The sequence below is a fragment of the Eulemur rufifrons genome, chromosome 4, assembly GCF_041146395.1.
Source record: "Eulemur rufifrons isolate Redbay chromosome 4, OSU_ERuf_1, whole genome shotgun sequence".
Lineage (NCBI taxonomy): Eukaryota > Metazoa > Chordata > Mammalia > Primates > Lemuridae > Eulemur > Eulemur rufifrons.
In genome coordinates this window covers 24,793,334-24,809,596 of record NC_090986.1, presented here as the reverse complement: position 1 = coordinate 24,809,596, position 16,263 = coordinate 24,793,334, and the positions used below count along the sequence as shown (strand labels likewise).

The following is a 16,263-nucleotide window of genomic DNA, read 5'->3' as shown; positions in this document are numbered from 1 at the left end:
GGGAGCTTCTTGTGGACAGAGCACTGGACTCGCACCCTTCCCGAAGCACCTCCCATCTCCACAGATCCAAGCCGGCAGTGCAGGTGCCATATTGCTTCTCTAGCCACCTTGCACCTTTTCCCTCCCCAGGGAGCTTCAACTCCTCAGGTTTTGTCTTTCTCATTCCCACACAGACATTTCTCAACTCCAACTCAGACTGCAGGAGCCACAGGGGTCTAGTGGGTCCCAGGTAATCTGTGTGACTCTAATGTTTGGACATTCTGGGCAGGTGGCCTCCAGGAATGAGAGACAGACATAACCAGAGTGCTAGCTTTCCTCCATCCAGACTCTTTTTCTCCCCTTCCCCTGTTCCACCTGCACCTGCCAAGAGAGACAATTGAGCTACAACATTGAGGCTTCCACACAGAGTGGGGCACAGATTTTTCCTCTTGGAGTCCCGCAGCAGACAAAGGGGTGCTTGGACTGTGAGCTCCCTGTCTTCTGGCCCTCCCTGGTGCTTCTTTCCCAGTGACTCCATTAGAGCACAGCACCCCAGAGGTGGAGGGACATTGAACCTGCTTAAACACCCCGTAGGCAACTGAGGACCAGCATGCTTCTCCCTGTGCATTGTCAGGGACTGATCTTTAGGGACCTGGGGATGAGCCCACAGGGCAGGTCCCATACTCCCAGGTCTCGATTGCATTGCTCAGGGGCATGGAGGGGAGATTTGTGCATTAGTCTTGGGAGGCAAGGGAACCCATATGGGCAGATCAGGGAGAGTGTGCAGTGTGGGTTCTAGCTGCAGCGTGCTTGTGGGACACTGCTGCCCCACAGGAGGGCCACGCTCTCAGCTCAGACCGGGATCATGGGCACGGAATCTCCTGGCTCATATCACAGTTGTGCAGGAGCTCAGCTGGCTTGAGCGCCTGCCTGCTGGCAAATGCCAACAGGAAATCGATCACGGAGCAGGGAAGTGTGGAGAGGAGTGAGGACCACTCTAGACAATAAAATCATAAATCTCAGATGGCCCTGCCTCCATAAGAAGACTTTCTGGTTAGATGAGGCCACTTCAGCCTCTCCCTGGTAGCCTTGCCCCAGAAGCTGGCAGCAGACCTTTGAACCCTACCAAAAGATACCTGGCCAGCTTTTGTGAAGCCTAAGGGCAAGCTCACCCAACCCACCCCTGCCTAGCCTTGCTCTCTACCTCTGCTGTGGTGGAGAATAAGGACTCACCTGAAGTTCCAGGGTCTCACCCACCACTTGGGCACTCAAGTGCTCCTCCTGAGAGACTAGAGCTGGTCATAGAACACAAAAACAACACTGCATCTTGTTCTTTCCAGCAAGCACCACCTACTGACATGGAGGTCAATTTGCACACCCTTCACAGCATTTACTGACTCAAACATACAGGGTGTAGTTGATTCTCACCCACAAGCAGCACCTACTGGCTTAGAGATTAAGCTGGGCATACCATTACAATTTACACCATTAAGCAGACCACAGGGCTGGGAAAGAGAAAGGATTTCAAGTACCTCCATCCTACCTCACCAAACAGAGACAGGGAATCTGCCCACTCACAAAACTCACTACTCTACAGCCTACAAACAACTAGCAATTGAAAAAACCACCACACCAAGGATATCTAGAACCAAGACATCCATCGAGAACCCAGGTCACCATGAAAGAACCCACATGCAAATCCAAACATTCTTATGAAACATATGCTACAAACTCACCTGTACAAGTGAGGGAAGGGGGAAAGCCCTATCTAAACAAAAGAAAATCCAAAAATAAGATGAGAAGGAATTAGAAAAAGAACTTTGGAAGTATGAAGTATCAGAGTGAAAGGTCACTCCCAAAAGAAAACATCAGCTCTCTAGCAATGGATACCAACCAAAATCAGAATGTTGAAATGACAGTTAAAGAATTCCAAATATGAATTATAAGTAAACTCAATGAAATACAAAAGAAAATGGAAAACCAACACAAAGAAACCACAAAAAATTCAGGAAATGAATGAAAAATTCACTAAAGAAGTTATTTAAAAAAATCAAATAGAAATTCTGGAAATGAAAAATTCATTCAAGGAAATACAAAACACACTAGAAAGTCTAAAAAATAGCCTAGACCAGGCAAAAGAAAGAATCTCAGAGTTTGAAGACAATACCTTCAAATTAAACAAGTCAAAGATAAAGAACAGAGAATTAAGAAGGAACAAAGCCTACAATAAATATGGGATTATGTAAAGAGGCCCAACATAAAAATTACAGGCATCTCCGAGGGTAAAGAAGAAAACACACAAGAGTAAAAAAAAAAAAAAAAGGAAAAGAAAAGAAAAGAAAACCCATTTGAGGGAATAAGTGAGGAAAGTTTCCCTGGTTTTGCCAGAAATTGAGATATCCAGGTACAAGAAGCTCAACGAACACCCAGGAGATTCATCATGAAGAGGCAAACACCAAGACACACAGTCATCAGACTAGTCAAAGTTAAGATGAAGGAGGAACTCCTGTGAGCCATAAGGCAAAAACATCAGATGACTTACAAAGGAAAACCCATCAGGCTAACTGAAGATGTCTCAACTGAGACCTCACAAGCCAGAAGGGATTGGGGTCCCATCGTCAGTCTTCTTAAACAGAATAATGGCAAACCTAGAATTTTGTATCCCATAAAACTCAGTTTCTTACATGAGGGAGAAATAAAGACGTTTTCAGATAAGCAAACACTGAGGGAATTTGTTAAGACTAGACCTGCCCTTCAGGAAGTACTCAGATCTGCATTATACATCTATCAGCACAATAGAAACTCCCTAGTGTAAAATCACCCAAAACCTCAAGCTCAGAGCCCATATAAAATAATGGCTCAAGAGGTAAAACAAAGCAATAAGGTTCTACCCAGTGAGATGAACAGAAATGCATCCCACTTACCAATTCTTTCAATAAACATGAATGGCCTGAATTCCCCACTCAAGACACATAGGCTAGCTGAATAGATAAAAAAAATACATCCATGTATCTGCTATCTCCAGGAAACACATCTAACCAATAAGGACTCATTCAGACTCAAGGTAAAGGAATGGAAAAAAATATTCCATGCAAATGGCAATCAAAAGAAAGCAGGTGTAGCCATTCTCATATCAGATAACATAGACTTCAAATCAACAATAGTAAAGAAAGACAGGCCGGGTGTGGTGGCTCACGCCTGTAATCCTAGCACTCTGGGAGGCTGAGGCGGGAGGATTGTTTGAGCTCAGGAGTTCGAGACCAGCCTGAGCAAGAGCGAGACCCCCGTCTCTATCAAAAATAGAAAGAAATTATATGGACAGCTAAAACTATATATAGAAAAATTAGTCAGGCATGGTGGCACATGCCTGCTAGTCCCAGCTACTTGGGAGACTGAGGCAGGAGGATTGCTTAAGCCTAGGAGTTTGAGGTTGCTGTAAGCTAGGCTGACACCACAGCACTCACTCTAGCCCGAGCAACAGAGTGACACTCTGTCTCAAAAAAAAAAAAAAAAAAAAAAAAAAAGAAAAGAAAAAGAAAAAGAAAGACAAATATGGTAATTGAATAATGGTAAAGGGAGCAATTCATCAAGATGAAATATTAATAACAATCCTAAATATTTATATACCTAACACAGGTACACACAGATTCATAAAGCAAACCATACTACATCTAAACAAAGTGATAAACAGCAATATCGTAATTGCCAGGGACTTCAACACCCTACTGAAAAATCGGAAAGATTCTTTGTTGCGGCCGGATTACAGAACGGGGGATGAACACATAAACATACATACAGACACACAAAGAAACACACAGACGCACAAAGACGGCACAAGACTGCAGTACGGAAAGCACCAGTCGCTTTATTTTTATACTCCTTTTGTCCAGCAGCTACTTCCTGGTAGGTGACTATCTTTAGAGCCCTGAGGCGACATGTTCCATTTCTTATGGAAATTGCTCAAGGGAAGGCAAACGTTTGCATCCTCACCTTTGGACCTCATTACCCGTGCAGGACAATGAGACACACCTTGGCTATTTGCCATAGGAAACAGTTTGTCTATTTCAATAGGCCATTGACCTCTAGCTCCAAGAAGCACTCAGCAGTCAATGGGCTGTGTCCGGACCCATTGACTTCTGGCCTCAAGGAGTGTTCTGAACCCATTGACCTTTGGACCCAAGAAGCACATCCAGCTTTGCTGACTCTGAGCTCAAGCCAATTCTTGCTCAGAGACGATCCCTACATTCTTTAAGCAGAAAATAAATGAAGAAACACTGGACTTAAAGAGGACTCTAAAGCAAATGGGCCTAGACATTTATAGAACATTCTACCCCAAAACTACTGAATATACATTCTTCTCATCAGCAAATGGAACATTCTCTAAGATTGATCACATCATAGGTCACAAAACATGTCTCAAAAAATTAACAAAAAAAAAAAAAAATAGAAACTATACCATGTATCTTCTCAGACCACAGCGGAATAAAATTAGAAATCAACTCCAGCAGAAACACTCAAGTCTACACAAAGTCATGGAAATTAAGCAACCTATATGCTGAAGATTATTAGGTCTAGAAGGAAATTAAGGTGCAAATCAAAAGATTCCTTGAACTAAATGACAAAGGGGACACAAGTTATCAAAACCTGTGGGATTCAGAAAAACCATTCCTAATAGGAAAATTCATAACCTTAAATGCCTACATCAAAAAGACAGAAAGATCACAAATCAACAATCTAATAAATCACCTCAAGGAACTACAAATGGAAGAGTAAATCAAACCCAAACCCAGCAGAAGAAAACAAATAACAGGTCAGAGCAGAACTAAAATGAAATCAAAAACAAAAAAATAATACAGAAGATTAATGAAACAAAAAGTTGGTTCTTTGAAAAGATAAAATTGCTAGACCTCTCACTAGATTGACCAGAAATAGAAAAAAACCCCAAATAAGCTCAATCAGAAAGGGAAAAAAGAGATATCACAACTGATAACCACGAAAATACAAAATATCATCTCTGAAGACTATAACAATCTCTAGGCACAAGAACTCAAAAACGTTGAGGAAATGGACAAATTCCTGGAAACACACAACCTCCCAAGGCTCAATCAGGAGAAAATAGAACTCCTGACTGAATAGACCAATTACAAGCAATGAAACTGAAGCAAAAATAAAAATCTCCCAACAAAAAGAAGTCCCAGACCAGATGGTTTCACAGCCAAATTTTATCAGACCTACAAAGAAAAACTGGTACCCATACTGCAGAAATTATATCATAACATAGAGAAGAAAGGAATCCCCCCAACTCATTCTATGAAGCCAGTACCACCTTGATACCAAAGGCAGAAAAGGACACAAAAAATAAAGAAAACTACAGACCAATATCCTTTATGAACAGAGATGCAAAAATTCTTAATAAAATTCTACCAAACTGAATTCAGCAGCACATCAAAAACATAATCCACCATGACCAAGTGGACTTCATCCCAGGGATGTAAGGATCGTTCAACATGTGTAAACCCATAAATCTGATTCACCATCTAAACAGAAGCAAAAGCAAAGATCATATGACCATCTCAACAGATGCATAAAAAGCATTCAACAAAATTCAGCACACTTTTATGATAAAAACTCTTACTAAAATAGGCATAGAAGGAATATATCTCAAAATGATAAAAAACCATATGTGACAAACCCACAACCAACATCATACTGAATGAAGAAAAGTTGAAAGCATTCCCACTCAGAACTAGAACAAGAAAATGATGCCCACTGTAACCGCTTCTATTCAACACTGTAAGCTCTAGCCAGAGCAATCAGGCAAGAGAAGGAAATAGAAAAAGCAATCCTAAAATTCATATTGAACCACAAAAGACCTCAAATAGCCAAAGCAATACTGAGCAAAAAGAATAAAGGTGAAACATCAAACTACTTGACTTCAAAATTTACTACAAAGCCACAGTAACCAAATCAGCATGGTACTGGCATAAAAACAAGACACACAGACCAATGGAACAGAACAGAGAAACCAGATATAAACCCACACATTTACAGCCAACTCATTTTTGACAAACGTGCCAAGAGCATACAATGGAGAAAGGACAGTCTCCTTAATAAATGTTGTTGAGAAAACCTGATAACCATATGCAAAAGAATGAAACTAGACTCTTACCTCTCACCATATATATATATAAAAAAAAAATCAGATCAAAATGGACGGAAGACTTAATGAAAGACTTAAATCTAAGACTTAAAACTCTGAAACTACTAGTAGAAAACATTAAGGAAACACTTGAGAACATTAATCTGGGCACACATTTTTTGTGTAAGACCTCAAAAGCACAGACAACAAAAGCAAAAATAGACAAATTCCACTACTACGTATATATCCAAAAGAAAAAAAAAATCAATATACTGAGATATATCTGAACTCCCATGTTCACTGTAGCACTATTCATAATAGCCAAAATATGGAATCAACTTAAGTGCCCATCAGTGGACAAATGGATAATGTGTGGTATACATACACAATGGAATACTAATTAGCCATAAAAAAGAATGAAATCCTGTCATTTGCATAACACGGATGGAACTGGAGGTCATTATGTTAAGTGAAACAAGCCAAAAAAAAAAAACATAAATATGTTCTCACTTATATATGGAAGCCAAAAAAGTGCACCTAATGAAGATAGAGAGTAGATTAATAGTTACCAAAGGCTAGAAGGGTAGTAGCAGGGGTGTGGGGGGATGCAGACAGGTTGATTAATTAATGGTTACAAATGTACAATTAGATAGAAGAAATAAGACCTAAGTGTTCAACAGATCTGTAGGGTGACTACAGTTAACAATAATGTATTGTACATTTCAAAATAGCTACAAGAGAATAATTTGAATGTTCCTAGCTGAAATATTTAAGGTGATGGGTATCGCAATTGCCTGTATTTGATCAGTACACATTATATGAATATATTATTACATGTACCCTGAAAATACGTACATGTATTACACATCAATTTTAAAACATTACAAATAACTCACTGGTCAAAAAGAAAGTCTCAAGAGAAATTTTTAAATATTTTGATTCAAATAAACATTAAATTACATAAACAACATGTAAAAATGTGTGGAATGCAACTAAAGCAGTTCTTAGAGGGAAATATATAATAAATCCTTAGAAAACAATAAAGATAGATCTAAATTCAGTAACATAAGTACCACCAGAATAAATTAGATGTACATGAGGGAACTAAACCCTATACCACGCAAAGGAAAGAAATAATGAATTTACAATAGAAATACATGACATTAAAGACAGAAAAACAAAAAACAAGACCACAATCAATCTCTTACAGGAAACAGAGGCAGGTATACCTCCCAACTCATCTGAGGTCTGCAATAACCTCATACCAATACTAGACAAACATATTACAAGAAAATAAAACTAAACCTTAATATCTCTCAGGAACATGAATGTAAAAACCCTAAAAAAGTAAAAGCAAATCAATCCAGCAATATATAAAAAGCATAATACATCAAAACTAAATGAGATTCATCTAGGGAAAGCAAGGCTGTCTCAACATTTGAATATCATTCAATGTAATTTACCATATTAACAGACTGAACAAGAAAAATCATAAGTTTATCTCAATAAATGCAGAAAAAGCATTTACAACATTCAACATATATTCATAATAAAAACTTTCAGCAAATTAGAACAGAGGAGAATTTCCTTAATAAAGGACATCTTAAATAAAAAGGTAAAAATCCCTACATAGAATATAATATTTAATAGTGAAAGACCAAATGCTTTCCCCCAAAATCAGGAAAAAGGACATCTTCTCTTACCACTCCTATTCAACACTGACTGGAAGTCTTAATCATTACAATAAGGTAAGAAAAATAAATAAATGGCAACTAGATTGAAAAAGAATAAAAACACTGATGAAAGAAATCAAAGGACATCTAAATAAATTGAGAGATACAATTTTCATCAATGTAAGACTCAATGTTAAGATGTTAATTCTCACAAATGTAATATACATATTCAATATAATCTCAATAGAAATGCCAGGATTTTTTGTAGACACAGACAAGCTTATTTTAAAACTAACATGAAGAGGGGAAGGAACTCTATATTAATAAACACAATCCTGAAAAAGTATAACTTGGAGGACTCACCCGACCTGATCTCAAGGCTTATAAAACTACAGTAATTAAACAGGGTGGTACTGATGTAAGGACCGACATATAAATCAACAGCAAAGAAAAGGGGAGTCTGAAATAGAGCTACAAAAACAGAGTCATGATGGGGATAAGACCACAGGCCTATAAGACCCCATTTCTGAGGCCGTGGGAGAGAGGAGACAAAGGAATGCTGCCTGAGCAGGAGCCGGAGATAAGGGCAGAAGTTAACTGCCTAGTTGGGGCAATCCCGGAGTACAGCAAAGCAGACTCCCACCTCAAAGCCTGAGGGGCCTCATTCCTAAAAAGCCGAGGAGCAGCCTGACAGGAAAGCTTCCCATGGGGTAGAGGAAGATTGCAAAATGTCAGCCCAGGAGAAGGGACGTCAGGCTCCAATTCTTAAAACATCAGGCTGCATTCCTTCCCTCCCTTTTTCACTAGAACGCCTCAGTTAATGGGAACCTCCCAGTAAGAAGTACTAATCTCTTCGTTCCTCAATCAAATGGGCCACAGCTGCTGAGTTCAGTGATACTCTCTATACATACCTTAAGGCGCAGTTGTGATTAGTAATATGTTCCTGCTTGTATAGATAAAAGAGTAATTAGCTAAGGCATCTTGTGACTTTATGGGGAGCCTTGAAACTTCTACACATTGTAACCCATGAGCTTTTCATGTGAAATCATTGTAATCTATAGCACAAAAAAGAGAATAAAGTGGGTGCTGGACTTTCAATCAGTGCCACCTGGCTCACGGGAATGCTGGTGGTACTCTGACTTCCCCACACCCTTTTCACCTTACTTTTTGCGTCCATGTCTTTGTCTCTCCCATCTCTTGCAACGCACACTGCCTGGGGACCTGGTTATATCAGGGCCTCGTGAACCCCAATATAGAGTCAATTATATTTTACAAGGGTATAAAGGAAATTCAAAGGAGAAGGATAGTCTTTTAAACAAATGATGTTAGAACTGAACATCCGGCCTGGTGTGGTGGCTCATGCCTGTAATCCTAGCACTCTGGGAGGCTGAGGCGGGCAGATTGTTTGAGCTCAGGAGTTCAAGACCAGCCTGAGCAAGAGCGAGACCCTGTCTCTACTAAAAATAGAAAGAAATTATATGGACAGCTAAAAATATATATAGAAAAATTAGCCAGGCATGGTGGTGCATGCCTGTAGTCCCAGCTACTCGGGAGGCTGAGGCAGGAGGATTGCTTGAGCCCAGGAGTTTGAGGTTGCTGTGAGATAGGCTGACACCATGGCATTCTAGCCCAGGCAACAGAGTGTGACTCTGTCTCAAAAAAAAAAAAAAAGAACTGAAGATCCATATGCAGAAAAATAAACCTCAACACACAACTGACAAGTTACACAAAAATTAACCCAAATTCATCATAAACCTAAATGTAAAACACAAAATTATAAAACTTCTAGAAGAAAATGTGCATGACCTTGGGAATGGTGATGTTTTTAGACACAACACCAAAAATATAATCCATAAAACAAAAAAGTTGATGGACTCGACCAAAACTAAAAACTTTTGAGCTGCAAAAGGCAATGTTAAGAGAATGACAAGATGATCCACAGACTGGTAGAACATGTTTGCAAATCACCTGACAAATGACTAGTATTCAGAACATACAAAGAATTCTTAAAACTCAACAAAGAAATAGACAATTCACTGAAAACATATAGATGGCAAATAAACTCATGAAAAGTTACTGAACTTCATGAGTCATTAGGGAATGCAAATTAAAACCACAACAAGACACCAATGCATACATATTGGAATGAATAAAATCCAAAAACTGATATTAAAAAATGATAGTTGGGATATAGAACAGCAAAACTCTCTTTTATGACTAGAGCAGATATAAAATGGTATAACCACTTTGGAAGACAGTTTGGTATAGTTTACTATAAAGTTAAACATCAGTTTACCACACAGTTCAGCAACAGTACTCCCAGGTATTTATCCAAGTGAAGTGAAAACTTATTTTCCCACAAAAACACATGTTCCTATATGTGAATGTGATGGTACTGTAGTAACTGACACAAGATTCTATGTGATCTTTGAAACCCAACATTGTACATCATATAATACTTTTCAAAAGACTTCTGACTACATAGTGAAATAAAAAATGTTTACAGAAGACAAATCTCAATACATATGAAGGAGAAGTCTCTCCAAAATTAATCAGAAAAGTCGAATTAACTCCCATACAAAATCCCAACAACATGCTTCATGGAACCCGGCCAACTGATTCTAAAATCAACATGGATACATACCCTACAACAACCACCAAGGTATTTAGGAAAACAAAAACTAAGAGGCAGAGCTGTACTGCCAGTATCAAGATAAAGTTTAAAGTAATAGCAATTAAAATGATGTTATATTTGTGTAGAACAGACATACATATCCCTAGAACAGAATAAAGAGTATAAAAACATATACATATTTTATATGAAAACTTGGTATATTATGGAGTGGAATAAAGAATTGACTGTTCAATGAACTATATGAAGACCAATGATTTTCTATATGGAAAAAACAGAATTACATCTTGATCTTAAAGCATAATCAAATAAATTCCAGATTGGTAAAAGACCAAAACATAAAGAACTTTAACTTTTACAAAATTAAGAGAATGTCTTTATGAATTATGAAGGATATCATTAAGGAAAAGCTGGGTAAATTTGACTGTAATCCAGTTAATACTTCTGCTCAATGAAAGATGTCATCAACAATTTTTTTTTAAATACCAGAAGACCAGGAATACACTAGAAGAAGATGTTTGTAAAGTATGGAAGAAAAGATTAGCATTCAGAATACATTAATATAAAAAACACCTATAAATCAATGAGGGGAAAAAAGAATCCAATATAAAAAGAGGCAAAGGCTATGGATAGGTGATTTACAAGTACATTTGTAATGCTACCACATTAAATATTAATATGCAAATCATTAATAATTTGAGACATGCAAATTAAAACACTCTTTCCACATTGGGAATATCAGCTATAACAAAGCAAAGTCCTTCCACTAATGGCCATTATATTCACGTGTGTGTGTGTGTGTGTGTGTGTGTCTGTGTGTGTTAGAGGTGTTAAAGAAATAAATTTGAGAATATGTACCACATGTACTCACTATCAAATTGGTACTAACTGACCACCACTAAGGTGTTCACATGGTAGTAATACTCACTGGGTACCGGTCGGGGGCCAGGGCGTGGGGGTGGGGTGGGGGTGGGGGTGGACAACTAATGAAGCCGAATGCACTGTATTGGGGAGGGACACACTTGTAGCCCTGGCTTGGGCGGGGCAAACAGCATTACATGTAACCAAAATGTTTGTACCCCCGTAATATCCTGAATAAATAAAAAATAAAATAAAAAAATTTAAAAGAAGGAAATAAATTTGAGATATAGCAACAAGTGTTATGAAGTCATTAAAACAGAATAATGTGATACTGTAACAGGCAGGGGAGGCTGGGGGAGTGGGGGACAATATAACACATTTGACCAGAAATCTGAATGAGAAAGTAGTCAGCTCTCAAAAGAAATAGGTTTAAGAGTATTCCTACACCATGCTTAGCATTTTGACCTAATACTGTACATATTATCAGTATATCAAGTAAATGAGATTTCTTCATTGTGATACATTTTTATTAAAAATAACTATATTTGAGTCCTAGCAAATATTACACGTTATTGAAATATGCTTTTGTTTTTTTATCCAAGTTTTAAATCTGTGCCAGATATATCATAAGGGATTAAAGAATTACAAACATAGTACCCCCAGAACAGACAGAATCTCAATGTATTTTTCCACATAAAATTTACATTTGTTGTGTTAAAATCTTAAATAACTATTCTGGTGAAAATTATTATGTAAATCTAGTAAGAAAATTGCCATAAAATTGGTTTTTTTCCTATAGCCAAAATAACCTTGGAAAAAAACAAGCATGTACCTGAATATAGTGGCGAAGAACATACAGAATTTCCCCATTTTGTGCTTTTTCAGACAGTACTTTGTGAAATGCACTAAACACTCTGGTACCCATTTCTGCATACAGAATAACCACTGGTAAGTTCTCTTTGTTTGTAGGAAATTTATGATCTCCTTTAAACAGATAAGGTCTAGGCCTAAAATAAAAACAAAACACAAACTTTTAAGAGAATTGAAAGTTAAAAGCATATTAGAAATATATTATGACACTTTATAAATTCTGCTTATCAAACAATTCATAATGTATAAAATCACAGAAAAAGAACTTAAATTTCCTGTGGTCACTTTGTGCATGTAACTTCTACTATAGGACACAAAAGGAAGAAAAGAATTTGGTTAACCCAAAATTCATTTTAAAAATACTTTATTTTCCAACAAGGTTCATTATCTTTAAATAAGAACATATAATGGCAACATAATTTTCAATGAAATAAAAGTTATATTTTCTTTAATTAGAAGGATAAAATTTTTCATTGTAGCTCCCATTTCCTGAAAGCAGGTTCCAAATATTTAAAAAACAAAGGCTATCTTATTCAAAGATTCAGTACATAGCATGAATAAGTCCTCATCAAGTCCTCCAGTATAATCAAAGAAACCACAAGTCCTATGATCTAGCCCTATTATCATAAACAGACTTTAACTGATATCCTATTAATTTGCCAGGCCTTGCTCTAGATTCTTTATTAGCAAATTCTATGTTCACAACAAAAATTACACAACTACATCATCTATTTAAAGTTTCTAAGGCTCAGACAGGTTAAATATCTAGGACAAGATCAAACAGAAAGCCAGAATTTCAACTCATGTGTATGGAATTCCAAAGCCCATATCTTTCAGCAATTTACACAGGTGGAAAGCAAACCATGAGATAATGAAGCTCATAATAATGAGGATGCTGAGAAATAACCTTTTATTTAATGAATTCAGATCTTTACAATCATTCAATCATTTGCTACCTTTAAATAACAAATAATAAAGGATAAAAGAAAAGAGGATACAAATAACACAGTTACAGCATGCAACGTGAAAAAAGAAGAGATTGTGGGTTTTGAAATCAGGTAGAATTAGATTCAAATTCTAACTTAACTACTTACTAGCTTTGGGACCCTGGGCAAGTTATTTGATCTCTCCCAGACCTATTTATCTGTACTAGAGGACAAATTCCAGTTACATTCTGGAGTATCCTACGGATTTGCTAAAATGACTTGCAAATCATGTGGCAAAGGATAAAGCACACGCATGGTGCTCAAGAAATGATCATTTTTTTCTTACGCTTGCAAACTTCCATTTATCTAAAATATCAGTCAAGAATATTAAGTGAAAAAAGGAACCAAATGTTGTATGGTGTGTCACCATCAATGGTAAAAGGGGCATATATCTCACCTATATAATTATGATTATACATACAGACACTGACTATTTCTAGTGGGATATCCAAGAACCTGATAGCACTGTCGCTGGAGAGAAGTTCTAGAAGTATGAAGTGTAGGCCGGGCGCGGTGGCTCACGCCTGTAATCCTAGCACTCTGGGAGGCCGAGGTGGGCGGATCGTTTGAGCTCAGGAGTTCGAGACCAGCCTGAGCAAGAGCGAGACCCCATCTCTACTAAAAATAGAAAGAAATTATATGGACAGCTAAAAATATATATAGAAAAAATTAGCCGGGCATAGTGGCGCATGCCTGTAGTCCCAGCTACTCGGGAGGCTGAGACAGGAGGATCCCTTGAGCTCAGGAGTTTGAGGTTACTGTGAGCTAGGCTGACGCCACGGCACTCACTCTAGCCTGGGCAACAGAGAGAGACTCTGTCTCAAAAAAAAAAAAAAAAAAAAAAAGAAGTATGAAGTGTAAAAGAGTCTTATTTTGCTGTATATATGCATTATTGTATTACTCCATGTTTTACCATTGTATATAACTGTTTCAACAATAAACTAGATATTTGAAAAAATATCAATCACAGATACATTCAGAGTATTACCTTTCGGCTATTTTATGAAACAGTGGAATTTAAAATTTGAGAATTCATACAAGTTAAAACTTATTAAGAGCATGTCCTTTTGGTATAATATAAAAATGCACCAAAAAAACTAAAGGAAAAGTTTCTGTCCTCCCAACAGATGAACATACTTCAACAGAGTGAAATGAAATACATTCAATATTAATAGAAGTACTTAAACATACTAAAGTTTGTCACTTTCTATTGATTCCCTCAGGTTTCATACACTAGATCTGTAAAAAATTTTCTTTCACTTACTGACATATTACTTTATCAAATTTCACAGCATGTTTATATCATGTTTATTATTATAGTGATTTGTATGTAAAGAAAATTTTGTAAATATAAACAGATAATATTCCCTTTATATTTTTTAATTCTTCCACAGTTGCTATAATAACCTATGCATAATAAGGATTAAAATTCTCAAAATCAAAATTTAAAATGGAAATTGACTATTTTTATCAAGAAGTAAATTAAAAAATAATATTCCATTGCTTACTTGAGCTAATAGAAAGTAAAAAACTTTGGTGACAACCACTGAGTTATACCATGCTATACAGAAACATTCCTTTAATATTCATGATAAACTTAGAGACAGACTTTCTACAATAAATTATGGTAATTAAGGTAACTAATTATGCACTCAGTTTTTCTGATACAGCTGAAAATTTGTACATGTGCAGATTATATCTTCTAAAAGAGAAGCTTAATTTCTATAAATATTTTGTTTAATATTATAGGTTAAGCCTTGCTAATGAAAATAAATTAACTTTTATGTGAAAAATGTCTAAATTAATATTACTGAGTTAACTTTAAATCAAAATCAATCAAGTGCTCAACAGATCTTACTAAAAGAAAAATTTGAGAGATTTCCACTAATTATTTGACTTAAAGTTTTAAATCAATATCGACATTAATACTCAATATAAAGTACTATGTTTATTTCTAGTTTGTAAAACTGTATTATTCAAGCATCTTTACATTATAGTATTTTACAGTTTGGCTCTTATAGTATGTACATGCTTCTATTTTTTTATTTTAATAAACTTTTTATTGAAGTATAAACGCTTTACACATTCATCCACTTTTATTTAAATAATTAATTATTGGTATTTCACATAAGGTGTGATTTTAAGAATGTTATTGTCAATGTTTGGATATTTGAAGCATAAAACAAATAGAGTTTTAACAACCATAAGTAGGATTCCACTTCACTATTAATCTCTTCTGCAACAGATGGAGAGACATGAATGTGTAAAACAACAGAAATTGAATTTGTTGTCATTCTTCATAGGATGCTATTAATAAATGCTAAAAAAAAAACCCTAAAATTGGATGAAACTATTAAAATCATTCTCATAAATTTTAACTGAAACCTTGGAACTCAATTGGCACACATATATCAGTTGGATTATCATTTTAAAAAACTGATATTATTAAATAAGTATTAATATCATAGAATTACATTTAGTAATCTATATAGGTTTTATACATTTTAATATTAGTCTGGGAGAGTCTTCCTTCAAAGAATTTACTATCATAGAAAATTGGAAAGGCTGCTAATGTAACAATACTAGCAGATAAATCCTGAGGTTGAATATAAAAGGAAAAATTAGAAGAGGTGTAATAGACTTTCCAGAGACAAAGGCAAGGGCTCTCTACCATTTGTTCATGAGTCTGTGATAGATAGAACTTTCCTTCCTCATATTCACAGACATATACCTTTCAAAGTTTGCTTTTATGATTGAGGAACTGCTTAGATATATCATAGGCAGAAAAATCACACCAGTAGAAGATGACTACATAAAAGGAAAAATAATCTTTAAAAATGGAGATTGCATTTAAAAATATCAATTTTCATTTACTGAATTGACTAAAGACAAATTAGCATTGGTTAAAATTTCAGCAATGGAGTATAAAACTTCAGCTTTCTGAAGAATAATTTTGAAGTACAGTACCATTAATAATTTTAAATGTATACATGTACTTACCTAGTGATTTTCATTCTAAAAATTTATCTAAGAAAACATTCAAGATAACTGAACAAAAATATTTACAATGAAGTGTAACTAGACATTATTTATAATGGAAGAAAACTAAACTATATATCCATC

The 16,263-nt window shown here is 36.1% G+C and overlaps 1 protein-coding gene across 1 annotated transcript in view; it reads right to left on the bottom strand.

The window, feature by feature from the left end:
* UGGT2 (UDP-glucose glycoprotein glucosyltransferase 2) overlaps positions 1–16,263 on the bottom strand; it is a 205,275-nt gene that overhangs the window by 164,677 nt on the left and 24,335 nt on the right. Inside the window, exon 5 of the mRNA XM_069467087.1 lies at positions 12,117–12,291. Coding sequence (XP_069323188.1) covers positions 12,117–12,291 — 175 coding nt within the window. The remainder of the gene's footprint in view (positions 1–12,116; positions 12,292–16,263) is intronic.